General features: G+C 36.8%; 1 protein-coding gene across 1 annotated transcript in view; it reads left to right on the plus strand.

The window, feature by feature from the left end:
- Nucleotides 1-22,872, plus strand: part of SCLT1 (sodium channel and clathrin linker 1) — a 257,901-nt gene that overhangs the window by 127,819 nt on the left and 107,210 nt on the right. Inside the window, exons 10-13 of the mRNA XM_068989603.1 lie at nucleotides 2,192-2,282; nucleotides 6,122-6,213; nucleotides 12,375-12,552; nucleotides 18,864-18,962. Coding sequence (XP_068845704.1) covers nucleotides 2,192-2,282; nucleotides 6,122-6,213; nucleotides 12,375-12,552; nucleotides 18,864-18,962 — 460 coding nt within the window. The remainder of the gene's footprint in view (nucleotides 1-2,191; nucleotides 2,283-6,121; nucleotides 6,214-12,374; nucleotides 12,553-18,863; nucleotides 18,963-22,872) is intronic.

The raw sequence follows: 22,872 nt of genomic DNA on the forward strand, positions 1-22,872 counted from the left end.
CAGAAGTCAGGAGATCAGTTTGTAATTTATTGGGATAGTCCTGAGAAATAATGATGAGGCCAGTGATTGGGCAATGGAAGTAGAAATGGAATGCACAAACTGAGATACCAGTTAGAATCAGTGGGCAGAGTAGATAGAAATCAGGAAACCATCTAGTCCAGAGTCTTGGTTTTGGAAAATTATCGAATCCACGTTTCTGTTGTGGGACATGAGACTGCTGAGGTACTCTTGTGGTCAAGTGAATTGAGTTAAACTACAACACTGATTGCTCACAGAATTGGGTTCCTGACTCGCAGGTTCTCCATATTGCACCTCATTCTCTCTGTATCTCTAACACATTTTTTTCTTCTTTAATCATGCTCTGGCCTCCCATTTGTTTATACTTTACAGGCACTTTAATGTATATTACCTATTTTGACCTGTTCAGCAATCTCATGGCATAAGTAGAATAAGCATTATTATCCCTCTTCTGAAGGCAAAAAAGCCAAATCAGAGTGGGTGCTTTGCTTGTTCACAGGTTACTGAATTTTATCATTACTATATAAAATCTTACTCCTGAAGTTTTTCTTTTTAAAATACATAGAATTTTATAACTGGTAGATTTGTTGATTGATTCATATAGTAGATGCTCTCCTGACATTGTCTCTTAGTCTACGTTTTACGTGCATTAGTGTAAGGTGGTCTTGAAGTTGTTTTTGTTTTGTCATCTGGTGAATCAATTTGCATAGAAAACATATTTTATGGCTAATAAAGTCATATTTTTATAAATTGGGTTCATTTAAAACAAAGTTTGTTCTTAAGTGCATAATCTTATGAGACATTATTGGTACCATTTTTCGGTAACAGTATATCATAGAGCCAACTCACTGGAAAAGAGCCTAATGCTGGAAAAAATTGGGAGCAGCAGAATGGGATGACAGAGGATGAGATGGTTGGACAGCATTACTGACTCAATGGACATGAGTTTGAGCAAACTCTGAGAGATAGTGATGGACAAGGAAGCCTGACAGGCTGCAGTCCCTGGGGTTGCAAAGAGTTGGACTTAACTTAGCAACTGAATAACAACAACAAATATCTAAAGGACTCTTAAATACCTATTTCATTACTTATTTTTGAATCCATAGGCAAGTTGGCTAACCTCTGTCAACATACTGGCTTGACTTCAGTTTGATATAAAAATAGGACTTATTCACAGTTATTGTTAAGTGAGATGATATCCACAGAACATTTAAGGCAGATCCTGGAACCTAATAACTACCTGAAACATTTTAGGTATTATTAGATTTTTATTTCCTGTTGTTTTATGCTAATTAGTTATGTAATTATAGATATTGTTAAAGTCAAAGGTAATGAATTAACATTTATTGTGAGTTTTGCATAAAATAATTTCTTTGGGTTCAATAGCACTGGTATGCTTTGTATTTATAATACATACATAAAATATAATTAAGAAATAAATATCGGCAATTCCTACACTAAAATACCTTCCTTCCTAAAAATGTATGTTTTTCCCCATAATCCATATGTTCTGTATTTCCACTTAGTGTTTAATTTAAAAATCTTTTTTTGTTTTGTTTTAGAAAGTATTATTATTCTAAAATCTTTTTTTGTGGGGAGTCAAGATATTAAAACTTATTTGATTCTGCTAAAACATTCAGAAACTTGTCCTTTGTCCTTTGTAAAGAAAGTAATATTAGACTATCTTGAGACATGTTTCAGTCCATTATGTTAAGAGGTTGTTATACTTCTAGTGTGTAAGGAATGATCAAGGTGTTCAAACTTGGGTTCATTTTCATAGAAAGGCCAATAAGCAGTATTTCTCTAACTTTATTCAGGAAATGATAGACACAGCTGTAGTATACATAAAGCACTGACATTCTTGTAATTTATCAAGATGATAAAGTTCTTCATGAAATCTGTTGAATTATTTGAATATAAAATGTAATTTATCCAATTAAAGTACTAATGACTTCCACTTTGAACTCATCCTTTCAGATCTATTTTTTCTTCACTCTCTTCCACATAGAGAGGTCTTTCAATAGTAATAAAAGAATCTTTCAATATCTATTAGATTTATTTTTAGATACATTGTGGTTAGTACCGATTTTACCAAATTTAGGTTTCTTTTCTAATTTAAAAAAATTTTTATCGTCTATGAAAACAGTATTTGTTGATTTACTTTGTATTTTAGGCAAGCCAAGTTAGATCTGAGAGTTGCAGCAGCAAAAGTGGAAGAGTTAACTAAAGTGACTGAAGACCTTCAAGGACAGATGCAGAAGAAGGTATGTTCCTCTTTCCAAGACAACTTGGTATGATGCCTGTAGCTTTGTTTTCTGTGTATTTTATTGTCGATCTGTTTTGGATTAGGTGTTAAAGAGGATTGCTAGAAAATGAATTAATCATGTTATTGTCCTCTGAATATGAAATTAGGAAGCTGAGTTATAACACTGGAAATAACTTTTTATTCCTATTCACTATACCTTAAAGTTAATAAACATGATATCATAATCATCCCTTAACACATCATTGCTGAAGTACATGTTAATGTAAAATCCAGTTTAGGTTAACTGGTTAGATGTAAATGGAAAAGAGGTATTTAACACTACCCTTTGTTTAATACTATCTTTTGTGTTATTTATTGGCAAAGAAGACTGGTTCGTTTTATGTGTAATAGAGAAGTTTTACAGAGAGATTTTAATAGAGAAAGTGTCATGGAGAGGTCAGGCTTTAGATTTAGATGAATCTAATAATTAAAACTCTAACTCTGGTGCTTACTAGCTATGTAACTTCTCTAAGCCTTATTTCCTAATGTGTGAAAATTGGTTATAGATTTTCATTAACGGTAGATTTGTGAAAAGCTTATGCAAACCTTCTCATAGATAATAGTTATAAAAATTGGGTTTTTTGAAGCACTGCAGCACTCCCCAAAACAGTCATCAAAAGAGATAAGAATCATGAGTTTTTAACTTTCTGGCCTCAGAGTTCTCCCTAATCCCTGCAGCTATGGCTTCAGCAAGCAAAAACTTTATAGGCTCCTATAGTAGCACTCGTGGAGAAGAAAATGGCAACCCACTCCAATATTCTTGCCTGGAGAATCCCATGGACAGAGGAGCCTGGCAGGCTCCAGTCCATGGGGTCACAAAGAGTTGGAAACAACTGACCGACTAACACTATAATAGTGCTCAAATCAAAGTTTAGGGCTAGGACTCTTGAAAGATATAGCCATATGAAACTAGATGTTTAGGTTTGCTGCTTTTTATAACTGAGTACATTCCAGAGATGTGTGCAGCTTGAGCAGCTGAATGCTGAAGCACTAACATTTGAAGTATCAGTGGACAGAGCTCAAAGCCGGCAGAGCAGCTAGAAATTACCAGGGAATCTGTAAGAGCAATGAATCCACGAAGAGGACGAGCCCTCCCTCTGCTCAAAAATTGATTGATCCTCAAATTATGCAGGCACAGCTGGTTCCCAGGGAGCCTAGCTAGAAAAGCAACAGTGGGGACAAAAAATGAAATCACAGATGGCAGCTGCTGCACACTGTAGGGGAAACACCCCAGAGTGTGAATCTAGGTAAGGTAATTGCCTAAACTGAACAATAGTTAATAATCCTCAAAAGAACAAAATAGAATCTAGAGAAACTGTGATGCATTATCTTTATTATCCAGTTTTCAATCAAAACTTACTAGATACTAAAGTATAATTGGTAGGGGAAGAGGGAAGAAGAAGTTGATAGAAACTTCTCACTTTTCACTGAGTTTGGGTTTGGCTTTTGGATTTAGCTAGCAAAGACTTCAAATAAGCTGTTATAATATGTTCAAATAGTTAAAGAAAATATTTTAAAATTAGAGTAAAATAAGATTTCAGTGGGAAAAAAAGATTAAAGAGTTTTTAATTGAGAACTAGAAAATAATTTTAAAAATAGAAATTCTAGATTTTAAAAGTACAGCAACCCAAATAAAGATTTTATTAGATGGGCTCAAAATTGATGCTTTCAAACTGTGGTGCTGGAAAAAACTCTTGAGAATCCCCTGGACAGCAATGAGATCAAACCAGTCAATCCTGAATGTTCATTGGAAGGACTAATGCTGAAGCTAAAGCTCCAATACTTTGGCTATCTGACACGAAGAGCCAACTCATTGGAAAAGACCCTGATTCTGGGAAAGATTGAGTGCAGGAATAGAAGGGGATGACAGAGGATGAGACGGTTGGATGGCATCATGGACTCAGTGGACATGAGTTTGAGCAAACTCTAGGAGATAGTAAAAGACAGGGAAGCCTGGCGTGCTGCAGTCCATGGGATCACAAAGAGTCATACACAACTGAGCGACCAAACAACAGCAATAGAAATTAGAACAAGCAGAAGAAATAATCGATGAACTTTAAGATAGATGAGCAGAAATGTTCCTGTTCAAAGAAGAGCGTTTAAAAGATGGAAGAAAAATGAACAGGACCTCAGATCTGTGGGACATGAAGTAAGCCAAGAGAAGTGTAATTCGAGTTGCCGAAGTAAGGGGCAGAAAAGATGTTTAAAGAAATATCTGAAAACTTCCAAAATTTGGTAGAAAATATTAGCAGATTCAAGAATCTCAGTGAACCCTTAGTAAGATTAACACTAAGAAAATCACTTTAAACACATCAGGACAAAACTGACAGCCAGTTATAAAGAGAAACTCGAAAGCAGCAACCGAAAAATGAACAGAGATAGATGGACCTGTCATCAAGAAACTGTGAAAGCAACACTGGAGTGGTACACTTGAAGTAGTGAAGGAAAAAAGTGCTCATTAAGAATTCTGTGTCTAATAGAACTGTGCTTCAAAGTTGAGGGCAAAATAAAGCCAACACACCAAGAGATAAGAAAGGATGAACAGGAAATTTTTATAAAGATGGTACAAATAAAACCTATTAATTTTGATGCATCACTATTTCAAGAATCTATTTATGATTATAATGGAATGCAGCATAACTTGGTTAAGAGAACATACTCTAAAGGCAGATTATCTGCCTACAAATCACTGTCTTATTTTGTTAGACTTGCACTATACAGAAATAATTGGAATAGTGGTAAAAATCCATATACAATTTCTGATTCGATTATTGTTTTACCTATACATAATTATTGATAGGTTCTCTTCCCTAATAGCTCAGCTCGTAAAGAATCAGCCTGCAATGTGGGAGACCTAGGTTCGATTTCTGGGTTGGGAAGATCCTCTGGAGAAGGGAACGGCTACCCACTCTAGGATTCTGGCCTAGATAATTCCATGGACTACAGTCCGTGGGGAGACAAAGAAGTGGACATGACTGAGCGAAGGCAATGGCAACCCACTCCAGTACTCTTGCCTGGAAAATCCCATGGACGGAGGAGCCTGGTAGGCTGCAGTCCATGGAGTCACTAAGAGTCAGACACGACTGAGTGACTTCAATGCATTGGAGAAGGAAATGGCAACCCACTCCAGTGTTCTTGCCTGGAGAATCCCAGGGACCGGGGAGCCTGGTGGGCTGCCCTCTATGGAGTCGCACAGAGTCAGACACGATTGAAGTGACTTAGCAGCAGTAGCAGCAACAGAGTGACTTTCACTTGCACTTTTTTTTTCTCTTCCCCTTTTTTAGTATATGCATGCTCTGTTCCCAAAAGCTTTGCTTTTGAACTGTGGTATTGGAGAAGACTCTTGAAGTCCCTTGGACAGCAAGGAAATCAAACCAGTCAATCCTAAAGGCAGTCAGTCCTGAATACTCATTGGAAGGACTGATGCTGAAGCTGAAACTCCAACACTTTGGCCACCTGTTATGAAGAACTGACTCATTGGAAAAGACCCTGATACTGGGAAAGATTGAAGGCAGAAGAAGGGGACGACAGAGGACGAGGTGGTTGGACAGCATCACTGACTCAGTGGACATGAGTTTGAGCAAGCTCCCGGAGTTGTGATGGACAGGGAAGCTTGATGTGTTGCAGTCCATGTGCTTGCAAAGAGTCGGACATGACTGAGTGATTGAACTGACTGACTGAAACTTATATATGAAATTCTATCTATCTAATAGCTTTAGAGTGTTTTATTTATTCTGTTTAATGATTACTGAATTTTTACGTACTAAACATAAACATTCAGTTTCTTTTCTTTTCTAGGAGGAGGATATGGTTTCTGCACAAGGAAGAGAAGAAGCATCAGATAGGCGCTTACAGCAGTTACAATCTAGTATGAAACAATTAGAAGCAAGGTAAATTGTTACATACATCTAGCTTTATCTACAAGCTTCAAAAGTTATTCCATATTAGAATTTGTTTATTATACTTTGTTTTTTTTAAGTGCTAAACAAACTATAAATCATAGGTTTAAAATCTATTTTGTTGGATATTGCTTATTTTAAAAGTCATATTCAAAAGATTGAACATATATTTTGAACATATACTCAGAGATCATTTCTCTCTTTGCTTTTTCTCCAAAACAGTATTAGTCAAGTTTAGTTAATCCCCAAATTAAAAATGTTCCTTTTCACCTTAAAACAGGAAAAGAGATAATGAAGTTGGGTAAAAATTATATAGAAAAATCCTTTCCTTGCTGAGCAGATACATGAGAAAAAATACTTGAGAAATCATTGTTGATGTTTTCCCTGAAGTCTTATGAAACAGTAATTTTCAGTTCCTTTGAAGGTCTGGGCTACTTTTTAGGATGCTTCCACAGGTGATGCAGTGGTAAAGAATCCACCTACAAATGCAGGAGACACAGGAGACATGAGTTAGATCCCTGGGTCAGGAAGATCCCTTGGAGAAAGAAATGACAGCCTACTCCAGAATTCTTGCCTGGAAAATCCAATGGATAGACGAACCCAGAGGGCTACAGTCCATGACATTGCAAACAGACACGACTTAGCGACTGAGCACGCACACTACTTTTTAAATATATTTTGTAGCTTTGTCTTTAATTGCTATCTTAATGCATACTTGTTGCATACTCCTTTAAGAAACATTAAAATTGTCATCTGTGGTCTATTAAAGATATAGTGACTACAGCCCATAAAATCACATTATGGTTTATAGCTAAAAAATCCACTCTGTAGATTAGAAACTGTTATACTCAGAAATAGTCTACTGAAATAAGCACATCAAAATTGAGATCTCAGTTCTAGTCACAGATCCATGGCTGATTGTGTTTGTTCAGAAACAATTAGTGTTTTTGGACTTCTGTTTCTTATTCTCCAAAATGTTAATGAAAGTAATTTCTTTCTTCACAGTTTGTTCAGAACTAAATGATTTTAACTGCTAACTTGAGATTCTGATGAAAGAAGTTGTTATTTTTAAGTGCTGGGGTTTTGGGTTTTTTTTTTCCCCCTAAATGTTTCAGTAGTTGGTCAAATATTTGACTGTTTTCTTGAGCTTATTTTTTGTTTACCTTAGAGAAAAAGTCTGTGGTTGTAGATTTTTTTATTTGTTATTTTAGTAGCATTCTCTGTTATGCACCTAAATGCTAGAGACTTGAAATGGTGAAATCTGAATAAGTGAACTTCACTTCCTTTGATTCTGATAGTACTTCGTAAGGAATCAAGTTGTTCATCTGTGCTTTAAGTTGTGTTTTTAGTACTTAAGGCTTTGAGATTTTCAGGGTTTTTTGTTTGGCTTTTAGTATAAAGTTATAACTTAATTGAAAGCTTCTGAAGAAGGGATTCCTGCATATGTAAGAAAATCTAAGAGTATTTTTTAAAGTTCAGTATTCAGCTAGTTGCCTCTGAAGAGGAAGTTTTTACATTGACTGTCTTTTTGAGCTATTAAATTAATATTGTTTCTATTGTGATAAAAATGTTTTACTTTAAAATTTAAAAACTCCTATTATTTTATATAAGACAAAGCAGAATTATTAGTGTAGTTGGTGTGTGTCTAATGTTCAGCCATTGTTTTAGATGTAAATCTATCCCATTTAATGGAACTACCAGATTGAAAATTTGTGTTTTTAATGGGCATCTTTGTTCTGTAAAATCAAACACATATTACTTATTTATAAAATTATTATTTGTGATTCTTTCAAATGCCACAGACATCTAGGAAGCATAAATCATTTCCTGCCATCTTCCAAAGACAGCCACCCACCCCCCCACCCCACTTTTTTTAGATAACTCATGGGGACTGGAATTATCTCTAGGGAATGACAGTTCTTTGGGAAAGACTGCTAGTTTGTATCTGCTCTGTTGAATGAGATTGGAGTGAAATGAATAAAATTGCTTTAAACTACCTCTTCATATTTTTAAATTTGGTGTTTCTTTCAAAGAATATGCCAATAAGACCAAAATTTGAACCACTGTTCTTTGTTGTCCTTTGTTGCCTCCACCCCATTTTAATAGATGTCATTCCCCTCAGCTTCCTGAGTACACATGGAAGGTGTACTTAAAAACATTGTTTAGAAATATCTTTATTTTACCTTTAAAGGTGTTTCATAGTTTGACTGAATAATGAATCCTATGTTGGAAATTCTAGGTTTTAAATAATTTTTACCTTAAAAATTCCTTTCATTCAGAATTCTAAATTTTTCTATTTGACCTGGTTCCCCCTCCCCTGGTGACTTGCAGGGTCATCCACTCCACTGCTGCCACAATTAATATTCTAAAACTGCACAGCATGTATGTTTAGTAAGAATTATTTTTCATTCATTTTACTGGGGACATTTCAATATAGAAATGATGTTCTCCAATTTGGGGGAATTTTTCAGGGTTTTTTTTATTATTCTTGTTGAATAATTTTATTCCTTTTTATCATTTTTTTTTCTCAAACATAGTATTAGCTGGATATTGGATCTAAAGGATGGATATTGGATCTAAAGAATTGATTCCCTCATTTTCATATTTTTTCTGTCCCATAGTCCATTTGTTCATTTATTTTCTCCTTTCTTGGGTGCTTCCTTGGTAGCTCAGCTGATAAAGAATCCACCTGCAACGTGGGAGATGGGTTTGATCCCTGGGTTGGGAAGATCCCCTGGAGAAGGGAATGACTACCCACTCCAGTATTCTGGCCCAGAGAATGTCATGGACTGTATAGTCCATGGGGTGACAATTGGAGGTTTCTTTAAATTTTCTTCTAGTTAACCATTTGTTGAATATTTTATTTAGCTATCATAATTTTTTAAAGAGCCATTTCTTATCCTTTGAATGTTTCTTTTTCTATAGTATCTTAGTACAGATAAATGTTACATTGTCTCTTTATTAAGTATTTTAAAATATTGTTTTTTATTCTGCCATCTGCATTGTTTCTGCTTTCTCGAACATTCGTTTTTTTCTGTATGCCTGTCTGTCTTCCTTCAAAGGCTTGGTGATCCATTCTATCCATTGATATTTAAAAGTAAGATACCAGAATACTTGCTTCACCGTCACATATACTAAAAACTGGAACATACAGAGAAAATTAGCATGGCCCATACACAAAAGCATGAAACATATCTTATTTTTAAAAACCAAACTCATAGATACAAAGAATAGATTGGCGGTTGCCAGAGTCAAGGAGTCGGGGGTGGCAGAAGTAGGTGAAGGTAATCAAAAGGTATATACTTCCTATTATATAAAAAAAATGAGTCATGGGGATGTAATATACAGCATGGTGACTGGAGTTAATAATACTGTATTGTATATTTGAAAGTTGCTAAGAGAATAGCTCTTAAAAGTTTTCATCACAAGAAAAAAATTTCAATTGTATATGTGGTGATATGAGTTTGACTTATTGTGGTTATTTCAAAATATATGCAGATACTGAAGTATTATGTTTTATACCTGAAACTAATATATAATTGTCCCTCAGTGTCCACTGGGTTTTGGGTTCAGGACCCCTGTGGATACCAAAATCCATAGATGTTCAAATCTCTTATAAAGTAGTTGCAGTGTTTGTATATAACCTACGCACATCCTCCTGTATACTCTAAATCATCTCTAGGTTACCTACAAATACAATATAAATACTATGTAAATAGTTGACAATGCATAGCAAATTTAAGTTTTACTTTTTGGAGGTTTTCTGGATTTTTTAAAGTATTTTTGATTTGTGATTGGTTAATCTGTGATGTGGAAAGCACAGATATGGGGGGTTGACTGTAATGTTGTATGTCAGTTATATCTCAGTTTTTTATCCAAAAAGTAAGACACCAGAAAGTAGATAGGTAGGTAGGTATGTATAAGTGGTCTTATAGTCTGGCAGTATTATATTGAGTTAGTGAGCAATCCTTGGACAGTCCTCAGATATCAGAGTCTGAGGGTGCTCTCTCTTGGCCTAATTTCTCCAAAGTTTAAAGTAGGGTCCATCAGCCTTTTGATGTGGCTGGGAATTGAAGCACACAAACCTGAGTGTGTCCTAAAACTGAAGAGTCGGGGGCAGAGGGGAGTGATAAAGTTCCGTATGCAAACTTTCATTTGGTACCCTGAATTTTAGTATTAACCAACTTAACTTGAAATGACAGCCTCTTGCTGTATAGTTATGGATCTGTGAGTTGAATCAGTATAATTTAAGTGGAAGTTTCTATTTGGCAGTATAGTATAGTTTTTAGGAACACTGACTCTGGGCACAAACTGACTGAATTCAAACTCCAGCTTCATCAGTAACTAGATCAATAATGTTGGGCAGGTTGCTCACCCTCTTTGTACTTCAGTTTATCTATCTATAAAATAATGTTTTAACCTACCCCATTTAGTTTATATAGTATAACCTCATATCCTACATCATAGGCTAATGCTGTAACCTATATCATAGCATTGTTGAAGATATTGAGGATTATGTTTTCTTTAACATACATAAAGTACCTAGCACAAAGACTGCTCTTACAAGTGTTTGTGATTATCATTGCTGTTACTATTATTATAAAGAGGGAACTTGACCCAGTTTTAGTAAGCTGAAAGAAAGGATTCATATAAGATTTGGCTGCAGAGCATGTAAAAGTGCTATATGAGAATAATAACAAAAGTAATACATCTTTTATGTTATAAAATTATGGAAACCTTTAAATTATGAAGCTGATGATCTGAATGTACTATCCTGTAACTCCACTATAATCGAATCAATATGATTTGGGCATCAAATAGACAAATAGATTAGTGAGTCATGACAATCTACTAGTAAGTCATATTTGCATATTTTAGATATGATAAGGGATTATTTCAGTTCATCAGTTGCTAAAGCTACTCATACAGCTGGCTCTCAATCTGGAAGAAAATTAAATTGGACTCCTCTCTCATAGCACGTTCAGAAGTAAATTCCAGATTAATTAAAGATTTACAGGTTAAAAGTGTTAGGGCATAACTTTTTTTGAGGAAATCTAGGAGCTTACATTAACAATCTCTTGATAAGGGAGATCATCTTTTTAAAAAATCCCAGATGTTGAAAAAAATAGTCAAATTTAGTAATATTAAAGTGAGCATTTTTAGTGTAATAAAGATTTCTGAAATAGAGACAATAGGTAACAACAAAAAACCAGATTTGGGAAAAAGTATTTGCACCATATAGAACAAACTGAAGGTTAAATATCTTAATATTCAAAAACTTCTTATAAAGGAATAAGCAAAGTAAATAAGCCATCAGAAAAAAAAATGGGCAAAGGATATGAAGAGGGAATTCAAAGAAGACAGTTCACTTAGCTAACAAACTTTAAAAATGCTTAAACTCTCCAGGAATTCGGGAGATACAAATTAACAGTGAGGAGAAGTTACATCCATCAGACTAAGAAAGAAGAGTTCCTGGTTATATTGGTTGAGGTGATTTTTATAAGGCATTATTGAATATTAAAAAGCGAGTGCAGAAAAGGGTGTATACTATGATCTTAGTTTTTATAACAGGAAAAATTATGTTTAAAAACCTATGGATAGATGTGTATATACTGTGTATGTATATTTATGTGTATGTGTGTATATAAAAATCATACATATGATTTTATGAACATGGAAAAAATATTTAAATATATGCATTATTTTAACATGGGTTACCTGGATAGAGCATAAGGAAAGGAGCCAAGGAAAAAGCTAAAAGAAAAAAGGACCAAATAAACAGAATAACTTATTCTTTAAGGATTTGCTTTATAACACTGTCATGTGACTATTAAGACAGAATGAATTAGTGTGAGTAGAAAAATGTACAAAGTGTAATGCAGTCAGAGTCAGGATATCTAGGCTCGTCTAAGCCCCATTGCTCTTTATTCATATGACCATAATTAAATGTTTAAGCTCTCTGGGTCTTTGTTATTTTTAAATGGAAATATTTGAAACCTACTTTATAGAACTTTTATGTGAATTAAATGAGAAAATACATGTGAAAGTAACTGGAATAGTGCTTATCCTGTAATAGATGCTTTGGAAATCTCCTGTCTCCTTCTTCCTTTTTAAAAATTTTTAACTTTCTCAATGGAACTATTAATTTTTAGGTTATCTGTGGCAGTTCAAGAAGCCACCCAATTAAGAGCAGAACGAACACATCTGGAGGAACAGACCAGAGTGTTACAAGCAAAGTGCAGTGAATTAGAAGATGAGAAATACGAAGCTATCGTAAGAGCCAGAAATAGCATGCAACTCCTAGAAGAAGCCAACCTTCAAAAAAATCAGGTAAGAAAATTAGTAAACAAGTTTAATCAAATAATAATAAATATATAATAAATAAAACAATGAAATGCTGAACATTCCTCCATGTGACCTGATAGTAAGGGAATCAATAACTACAGAATTAACACATGAGAATGAAATTGCTACACTCACTAATGGTAGACATACTGCTCTCTTGATGTTAAGACCTAACATCATAAAATATGATAGTGTCAGCCCTCTCCTAAAACTTTCATATCAGACTTCTTTTATATCTCCATCTTTGTGTAACTAATCTTCATCCCAGTAGTCTCATACTTAAAAAAGATCTTCTGAAGCAATTTACTGCAGTATGTATACTCTATTTTGTTCACTTGAATAAGATGAATCTTATTAATGTTTATTTCCCCTTTATTACATATGTAATTAATACAGCAAGAAGCTTCATTGACAGGAAGTAAATTTAGTTATGAAGATTTAACTGTTCTTTGTTTTTTTAACCCTCTCACAATTGTGATTACTGTGCTATCACATATCATATCTTTTGGCTTTTACCACTTTCATTTAATGGTATTTAGTTCATAGAAGTCACAAAATTTGTTTTTAATGTTTCTGGCTCCCTTACATGAAGTGAGGTGAAGTCACTCAGTCATGTGATCTTTGCAGTCACATGGGCTGTAGCCTACAAGGCTCCTCTGTTCATGGAATTTTCCAGGCAAGAGTACTGGAGTGGGTTGCCATTTCCTTCTGCAGGGGATCTCCCAACCCAGGGGTAGAACCCAGGTCTCCCATCATTGCAGGCAGATGCTTTACCGTCTGAGCCACCAGTTCAGTTCAGTTCAGTCACTCAGTCGTGTCTGACTCTGTACGACCCAATGAATCACAGCACACCAGGCCTCCCTGTCCATCACCAACTCTCAGAGTTCACTCAGACTCACGTCCATCAAGTCCGTGATGCCATCCAGCCATCTCATCCTCTGTCGTCCCCTTCTCCTCCTGCCCCCAATCCCTCGCAGCATCAGAGTCTTTTCCAATGAGTCAACTCTTCGCATGAGGTGGCCATAGTACTGGAGCTTAAGCTTTAGCATTATTCCTTCCAAAGAAATCCCAGGGTTGATCTCCTTCAGAATGGATTGGTTGGATCTCCTTGCAGTCCAAGGGACTCTCAAGAGTCTTCTCCAACACCACACTTCAAAAGCATCAATTCTTTGGCACTCAGCCTTCTTCACAGTCCAACTCTCACATCCATACATGACTACTGGAAAAACCATAGCCTTGACTAGATGGACCTTAGTCAGCAAAGTAATGTCTCTGCTTTTGAATATGCTATCTAGGTTGGTCATAACTTTTCTTCCAAGGAGTAAGCGTCTTTTAATTTCATGGCTGCAGTCACCATCTGCAGTGATTTTGGAGCCCAAAAAAATAAAGTCTGACACTGTTTCCACTGTTTCCCCATCTATTTCCCATGAAGTGATGGGACCGGATGCCATGATCTTCATTTTCTGAATGTTGAGCTTTAAGCCAACTTTTTCACTCTCCACTTTCACTTTCATCAAGAGGCTTTTTAGCTCCTCTTCACTTTCTGCCATAAGGGTGGTGTCATCTGCATATCTGAGGTTATTGATATTTCTCCAAGCAGTCTTGATTCCAGCTTTTGTTTCTTCCAGTCCAGTGTTTCTCATGATGTACTCTGCATATAAGTTAAATAAGCAGGGTGACAATATACAGCCTTGACGTACTCCTTTTCCTATTTGGAACCAGTCTGTTGTTCCATGTCCAGTTCTAACTGTTGCTTCCTGACCTACATACAGATTTCTCAAGAGGCAGGTCACGTGGTCTGGTATTCCCATCTCAGGGATCATTAAATTATTATTTCACTGAAATAACGTTTATTCAATACCTAGTACATGTATAGTACTCCACTGAGAACTATGCAGAATACAAACGAAATACTTTGTGTATGTTTCCTTTCTTACGTGATAAAGGGTTTTCCAAGAGGACTATTAAAAACAAAACAAGCTGAAAGTTACATGTTAAGAAACTACTAGGAAATAAAAAAAGAAATAATCATCCAAATCTAAGCTGTGGGAATGCTAAAGTACTTTTTATGTCTTTCAGATAGTATTCCCTTCTGTGATCAGAATTCAGTTCAGTTCAGTCACTCAATTGTACCTGATTCTTTGCAACCCCATGGACTGTATCATACCAGGCTTCCCTGTCCATCACCAGCTCTTAGAACTTGCTCAAACTCATGTTCATCAAGTCAGTGATACCATCCAACCATCTCATCCTCTGTGCTCCCCTTCTCTTCCTGCCTTCAGTCTTTCCCAGCATCAGGGTCTTTTCCAGTGAGTCAGTTCTTTGTATCAGGTGGCCAAAGTATTGGAGTTTCAGCTTCAGCATCAGTCCTTCCAGTGAATATTCAGAACTGATTTCCTTGAGGAATGACTGGTTTGATCTCCTTGCAGGCCAAGGGACTCTCAAGAGTCTTCTCCAACACCACAGTTCAAAAGCATCAATTCTTCAGTGCCCAGCTTTCTTTATGATCCAACTCTCTTATCCATACTCGACTAGTGGAAAAACCATAGCTTTGAGTAGACAGACATTTGTCAGCAAAGTAATGTCCTGCTTTTTAATATCCTGTCTTTTAATATGCTGTCTTTTCTTCCAAGGGGCAAGCATCTTTTAATTTCATGGCTGCAGTCACCATCTGCAGTGATTTTGGAACCCCCAAAAATATAGTCTGTCCATGTTTCCCATCTATGTGTTCTGAAGTGATGGGACCAAATGCCATGATCTTAAAGGTGTTTTGAATGTCGAGTTTTCAGCCAGCTATTTCACTCTCCTCTTTCATTTTCAAGAGACTATTTAGTTTCTTCACTTTCCACCATAAGGGTGGTGTCATCTGCATATCTGAGGTTGTTGATATTTCTCTGTGCGATCTTGATTCCAGCTTGTGCTTCATCCAACCTGGCATTTTGCATGATGTTCTCTACACATATGTTTAATAAGCAGGGTGACAGTATACACCCTTGACATACTCTTTCTCAGTTTGGAACCAGTCCATTGGTTTTGATCACTGCCCCTTGTACAGTGTCACGAACCTCCATCCATAGTTCATCAGGCACTCTGTCTATAAGATCTAATCCTTTGAATCTATTTGTCGCTTCTACTGTATAATCATCAGGGATTTCATATAGGTCATACCTGAATGGTCTAGTGTTTTTCCCTACTTTCTTCAATTTAAGTATGAATTTTGCAATAAGGAGTTCATGATCTGAGCCACAGTCAGCTCCTGGTCTTGTTTTTGCTGACTGTATATAGCTTTTCTATCTTCAGCTGCAGAGAATATAATCAGTCTGATTTTGTTATCAACCATCTGTTGATGTTCATGTGTAGAGTTATATCTTGTGGTGTTGGAAGAGGGTGTTTGCTATGACCAGTGTGTTCTCTTGTCAAAACTCTGTTAGCCTTTGCTCTGCCTCATTTGTGTATTCCAAAGCCAACCTTGCCTGTTACTCCAGGTATCTATTGACTTCCTACTTTTGCATTCCAGTCCCCTGTGATGAAAAGGACATCTTTTTTTGGTGTTAGTCCTAGAAGATCTTGTGGATCTTCATAGAACTGGTCAGCTTTAGCTTCTTCAGCATCAGTGGTCAAGGCATAGATTTGGATTACTGTGATGTTGAATAGTTTGCCTTGGAAACAAGCAGAGATCATTCTGTGATTTTTGAGATTGCACCCAAGCACTACATTCTGGACTCTTATTGACTTAAGAGGCCTACTCTATTTCTTCTAAGGGATTCTTGCCCACAGTAGTAGATACAGTGGTCTTCTGCATTTATCAGTTCAGTTCAGTTGCTCAGTCGTGTCCGACTCTTTGCGACCCCATGAATCGCAGCACTCCAGGCCTCCCTGTCCATCACCATCTCCCGGAGTTCACTCAAACTCACGTCCATCAAGTCAGTGATGCCATCCAGCCATCTCATCCTCTGTCGTCCTCTTCTCCTCCTGCCCCCAGTCCCTCCCAGCATCAGAGTCTTTTCCAATGAGTCAACTCTTCGCATGAGGTGGCCAAAGTACTGGAGCTTAAGCTTTAGCATCATTCCTTCCAAAGAAATCCCAGGGCCGATCTCCTTCAGAATAGACTGGTTAGATCTCCTTGCAGTCCAAGGGACTCTCAAGAGTCTTCTACAGTACCACAGTTCAAAAGCATCAATTCTTCAGCACTTAGCTTTCTTCAAGTCCAACTCTTGGATCCATACGTGACTATTGGAAAAACCATAGCCTTGACTAGATGGACCTTTGTTGGCAAAGTACTGTCTCTGCTTTTCAATACGTTATCTAGGTTGGTCATAACTTTTCTTCCAAGGAGTAAGCGTCTTTTAATTTCATGGCTACAATCACCATCTGCAGTGATTTTGGAGCCCAGAAAAATAAAGTCTGACACTGTTTCCCCATCTATTTCCCATGAAGTGATGGGACCGGATGCCATGATCTTCGTTTTCTGAATGTTGAGCTTTAAGCCAACTTTTTCACTCTCCACTTTCACTTTCATCAAGAGGCTTTTGAGTTCCTCTTCACTTTCTGCCATAAGGGTGGTGTCATCTGCATATCTGAGTCCATCAGTAGTCATCAATGAATGGTGATCTGAATACTGTCTGTTAGAACTAGGATGAAAGGCACAAAGTGCACAGTATTCTTGGAAATTCCTCTAAACACCTAAGTTAGCTAGAAAAATTAAGAGCAGGGTAAAATTATTTATCTAATCTGAAGCTTAACCATATGAGTGTTCTTAACATCAGATCATAAAGATGATCATTTTGTATGGAGCACAGTGGACAGAGAAGATAGTAGTGATACTCAGTGCTTGTCCCTTAAATTTTCTCAACCAGGTCTCAAGTCTACAAATTGGTCTTGAGTCAAATTTCATGTTTATGTCTGCAGTGTGTATTAAGTTCCCTCTTGACTCACTGCTTAATGACCAGAGAGTTCCCACTTTCAGTTGCTTGTTCCAAGAAGTCAAAAGTTCTTTGAACCAGTCATACAAACAGGCATGAAAGACAGCTTTAGCATGGTTTTCTTATGAAACTTCCTTTTCCCATTGTCCCATTCTCCCTGACAAGGTTGTTATATCAGAATAGCTGTTACTTCTCACTAGCTTACCTATATAAGTGGAGGAACAAAAAATAGAGATAGGAATGTGTATGGTATCTTTGGAAGATAGTGGGGTCAAAACAGAGAACCACTAGTAAGTAATGATATTTAATTTAAAAAAAAAGATTGACTCAAACCTAAAATTTTAGGAGTTCCAGGTTCAGGAAGATATTTGAATTAGAGATATAAACTTGGGACTTGTCAGCATATAAATGATATTTAAAACGAGGAGTTTAGATTAGACCACCAAGAGATGGATTTGAATAGAGAAAAAGACCAAGAACTAAGTCTTGGGTTGTCCATTAATAAAGAGGTTCAAGGAAAGAGGAAGAAACAGCAATGTAGACTCAAACGGAATAATCAGTGAGTTAAGAGGAAAACCAATATTATGATATGCTAAAAGCAAAGTAAAGAAAGTAGAACAAGGAAAAGAAATTTTTTATCTCAAGTAGTGCTTTACAGATCACATAAGATAATTACTCAGAGGTGACTCTTGAGTTAGCAGTGTAGAGATGATGGTGAAAGCCTGATTAGGGCCAACATAATAGAAAGTTTTGGAAATGAGCAAGTGCAGACTTTAGAAGTTTTGTTCCACAAAAAAGCAAAGAAATGGGGTGTGACTGACAACAGAACTAGGATCATAAGAGTATTTTTTAAGGGGAAATGAAAAGGATTGGTTGGTTAGAAATATCATTGAGATGAAGTGGGTGGTATTGGCCGTGATGGAGTTATGAGGTGACAAGTGACATAATTTGAATAAAACCAAATAGTGGAAAGGAATGGAATAATAAATAAATTAATTAATAGAAAGGAAAGCCTAAGAGGTTTCTCCAAGAATATAACATTTAAATTTGATAAATTTTACATAGGTAATAAAAGAGAAGGAAAATTCAAACATAATTCTAAATTTCCATCTGTAGGGATCAGAAGAGTGATGGTACTGTCTGAAATAAATATCAAAGAATAATAATTTTTTAGTGAGGACAAGATCAGGTGAGGAAGTTAGAGGAAATAAATATCAATCATAACTTAGACAAGATCTCCAACTAGAGATGTCTGAGAAGTTCCAAATAAGATGTATGTTTTTAAGAAAGTGATTAGTAGACAGGTTTTTACCCACTTATTATATAATCTTAATAATGATGTGATCTATAATAACATCAAATTATTTTCTGAAGGCTCTGCTTGAGGAGAAGCAAAAACAAGAAGATATAGAGAAAATGAAAGAAACGGTTTCTCAGATTGTGCAAGACGCTTCCCTAAGAACCAGGACAGCGGTAAGGAGTTTTAATTATATTTAAAATTCAAAATTTTATAGAATTTCACAGCTTAAGACTAGCTACTACCTGAGTTTTTGCCTTATGAACCTAGGTAAGTAACTATCAACTGGTTATATCAGCTGTACTAAATTTCACATAAAAATCATCTCATGATGGTAGCCCCATGAGCCCCATGATTAGAGCTGGAGTGAAATAGAGGTGGTGGGTAGGGTAAGTGGGAAGGAGAGAGATTTAAACTAGGAATATAGTGAAGACTAACTCACCTTAAGTATAGCGTCAAGAAGAAGGATCAAAAAGAATCTTGGGATACATAAGCAAAAGAAGAAAATATCCTGTTATTTGCAGTATCTTAGAACAAGAGTACTAGAGAAATCTGCTTTAATCTCTTACTTCATTGGTAATGAAGCTTAAACCCATGAGAGGTTATTGATTCACTCAAAATTTTATACTAATTAAAGCCAGAACTTAGACTCATACCTTCTCCTTGCTATACTGAGCCCAGGGCTATTCAGTCACATTATGCTGATACCATACAGTTTGTGAATTGTGTTACCGTTTACAATTCCATTATCAAAACTAACTCTTGCATTTTTGCGTTAAAAGTAAAGAATTGTTTCTTGGTTTGAATTCTGAGCCTTATGAAAGTTAGAACTGTCTTAGAGGGACTTCTCTGGTGGTCCAGTGGCCATGACTCTGCACTCCCAATGCAGGGGGCCTGGGTTTGATCCCTGGTCTGGGAACTGGATCCCACATGCCACAAAGAAGACCCAGCACAACCAAATAAATAAATACAAAAAATTTTTTAAAATAAACTATCTTGGAAATATAACTTTGCCTACATATGAAGAAAAAGGGAGGACATAATATTTGTCTTTTCCTCTAATATGAATTAATTCATAAGTGGTGAGAGTAAAGTTAAAAAATTTAAAGTGATTTTAGGAGCAAAAACCACAAAAACCCATTTTAAAGACGAAAAAACTAAAAAACAGAGTAGCTGGAGAGGGTGTGGAGAAAAGGGAACCCTCTTACACTGTTGGTGGGAATGCAAACTAGTACAGCCATTATGGAGAACAGTGTGGAGATTCCTTAAAAAACTGGAAATAGAACTGCCTTATGACCCAGCAATGCCACAGCTGGGCATACACACTGAGGAAACCAGAATTGAAAGAGACACGTGTACCCCAATGTTCATCGCAGCACTGTTTATAATAGCCAGGACATGGAAGCAACCTAGATGTCCATCAGCAGATGAATGGATAAGAAAGCTGTGGTACATATACACAATGGAGTATTACTCAGCCATTAAAAAGAATCCATTTGAGTCAGTTCTAATGAGGTGGATGAAACTGGAGCCAATTATACAGAGTGAAGTAAGCCAGAAAGAAAAACACCAATACAGTATACTAACACATACATATGGGATTTAGAAAGATGGTAATGATAACCCTGTATGCGAGACAGCAAGGGAGACACAGATGTATAGAACAGGCTTTTTGACTCTGTGGGAGAGGGAGAGGGTGGGATGATTTGGGACAATGGCATTGAAACATGTATACTATCATATATGAAACGAATCACTAGTCCCAAGTTCGATGCAGGATACAGGATGCTTGGGGCCAGTGCACTGGGATGACCCAGAGGGATGGTACGGGGAGGGAGGTAGGAGGGGGGTTCAGGATGGGGAACAAGTGTACACCTGTGGTGGATTCATGTTGATGTATGACAAAACCAATACAGTATTCTAAAGTAATTAGCCTCCAATTAAAATAAATTTATATTAAAAAAAAAAGAAATTTCCAAATCCGTGAAAATGAAAGAATTGTACAATGAACACTTATTTCTGTCTCACCCAGAAAACTTTTAGTGTCTTGCTATGTCCTTTTCATGTCTCTTTATGTTCCATACACACTCTTCCCTTTTGCCATACATTCAAATATAAGCTTCAGGCCTCATGACACTTCATCTTGACATCTGTTTTCTAGACAAAAGGCATTTTGTTATGCAACCACAGCAGTATTACCATATCTTTAAAAAATCAGTATTATTTCAGGCCACACTCAGATTTCTCTAGAATATTCTTTAAGGTTGTTTAGATTTTAAAGTTCAGGATCCAGTCCATGTTTATACATCATTGTATTTGACTGCCATATCTCTGTGCCTGCATGCATGAACAGTTGTGTCTGACTCTTTGCAACCCCATAAACTGTAGCCCTCGAGGCTCCTCTGTCCATGGGATTATCCTGACAGGAAACCTGAAGTGGGTTGCCATTTCCTCCTCCATGGATCTTCCTGATTCAGGGATTGAACCTGTGTCCCCTGCAGCTCTTGCATCGGTAGGCAGATTCTTTGCCACTGAACCACTTACAAAGCCTACCATGTCTCTGTTCTTGTTAAGTCGTGTCTGTTTGAGACCCCATAGACTGCAGCACGCCAGGCTTCCCTGTCCTTCACTGTTTCCCGGAATTTGCTCACACTCATGTCCATTGAGCCGGTGATGCCATCCAGCCATCTCGTCCTCTGTCACCCCCTTTTCCTTCTGCCCTCAATCTTTCCCAGCATCAGGATCTTTTCCAGCAAGTCGGCTCTTCACATCAGTTGGCCAGAGTATTGGAGTTTCAGCTTCAGCATCATTCCTTCCAATGAATATTCAGGGATTTTTTTCCTTTAGGATTTACTGGTTTGATCTCTTTGCAACCCAAGGGACTCTCAAGAGTCTTCTCCAGTACCACAGTTTGAAAGCATGAAGTGTTAAGCATTCAGCCTTCTTTATAGTCCAACCCTCACACCTGTACATGAGTACTGGAAAAACCATAGCTTTGGCTCTTTGTTGGCAAAGTGAAGTATCTGCTTTTAATATGCTGTCTAGGTTTGTCATGGCTTTCTTTCCAAGGAGCAAGCATCTTTTACTTCCATGACTGCAGCCAACCATCCTCAGTGATTTTGGAGCCCAAGAAAGGAAAATCTATCACTATTTCCACTTTTTCTCCACCGTCAGAGCCTTTAGCAGAGTCAGTGAAGCAGAAGTAGATGTTTTTCCAGAATTCCCTTGCTTTCTCTATGATCCAATGGACTTTGGCAGTTTGATCTCTGGTTCCTCGGCCTTTTCTAAACCCAGGTTGTACATTTGTAGGTTCTCAGTTCACGTACTGCTGAAGCCTAGCTTGAAGATTCTGAGTGTAACCTTGCTAGCATGTGAACAGAGTGCAGCTGTGCAGTAGTTTGAACATTCTTTGGCATTGCAATGAAAACTGACCTTTTCCAGTTCTGTGGCCAGTGCTGTTTTCCCAATTTGCTGACATATTGAGTTCAGTGCTTTAACAACATCATCTCTTAGGATTTGAAATAGCTCAGCTGGAATTCCATCACCTCCACTAGCTTTGTTCATAATAATGCTTCCTAAGGCCCACTCGACTTTACACTCCAGGATGTCTGGCTGTAGGTGAGTGACCATACCATCATGGTTATCTGGATTATTAAGACTTTTTTGGTATAGTTCTTCTGTGTATTCTTGACACCTCTTCTTAATCTCTAAATCTGCTTCTGTTAGGTCCTTACTGTTTCTGTCCTTTATTGTGCCCATCCTTACATAAAATGTTCATTTTGTATCTCTAATTTTCTTGAAGAGATCTCTAGTCTTTTCTATTCTATTGTTTTCCCCCATTTCTTTGCATTGTTCATTTAACAAGGCTTTCTTATCTCTCCTTGCTCTTCACTGGAATTCTGCATTCAGTTGGGTATATCTTTCTCTTTCTCTCTTGCTTTTTGCTTCTCTTCTTTCCTCAGCTATTTATAAAGCCTCCTCAGACAACCACTTTGCCTTCTTCCAATTATTTTTCTTTGGGGTGGTTTTGGTTACTGCCTCCTGTACTGTGTTACAAACCTCCATCCATAGTTCTTCAGGCACTTC

This window comes from Capricornis sumatraensis, chromosome 17, assembly GCF_032405125.1.
Source record: "Capricornis sumatraensis isolate serow.1 chromosome 17, serow.2, whole genome shotgun sequence".
In the NCBI taxonomy this organism is placed as follows: Eukaryota; Metazoa; Chordata; class Mammalia; order Artiodactyla; family Bovidae; genus Capricornis; species Capricornis sumatraensis.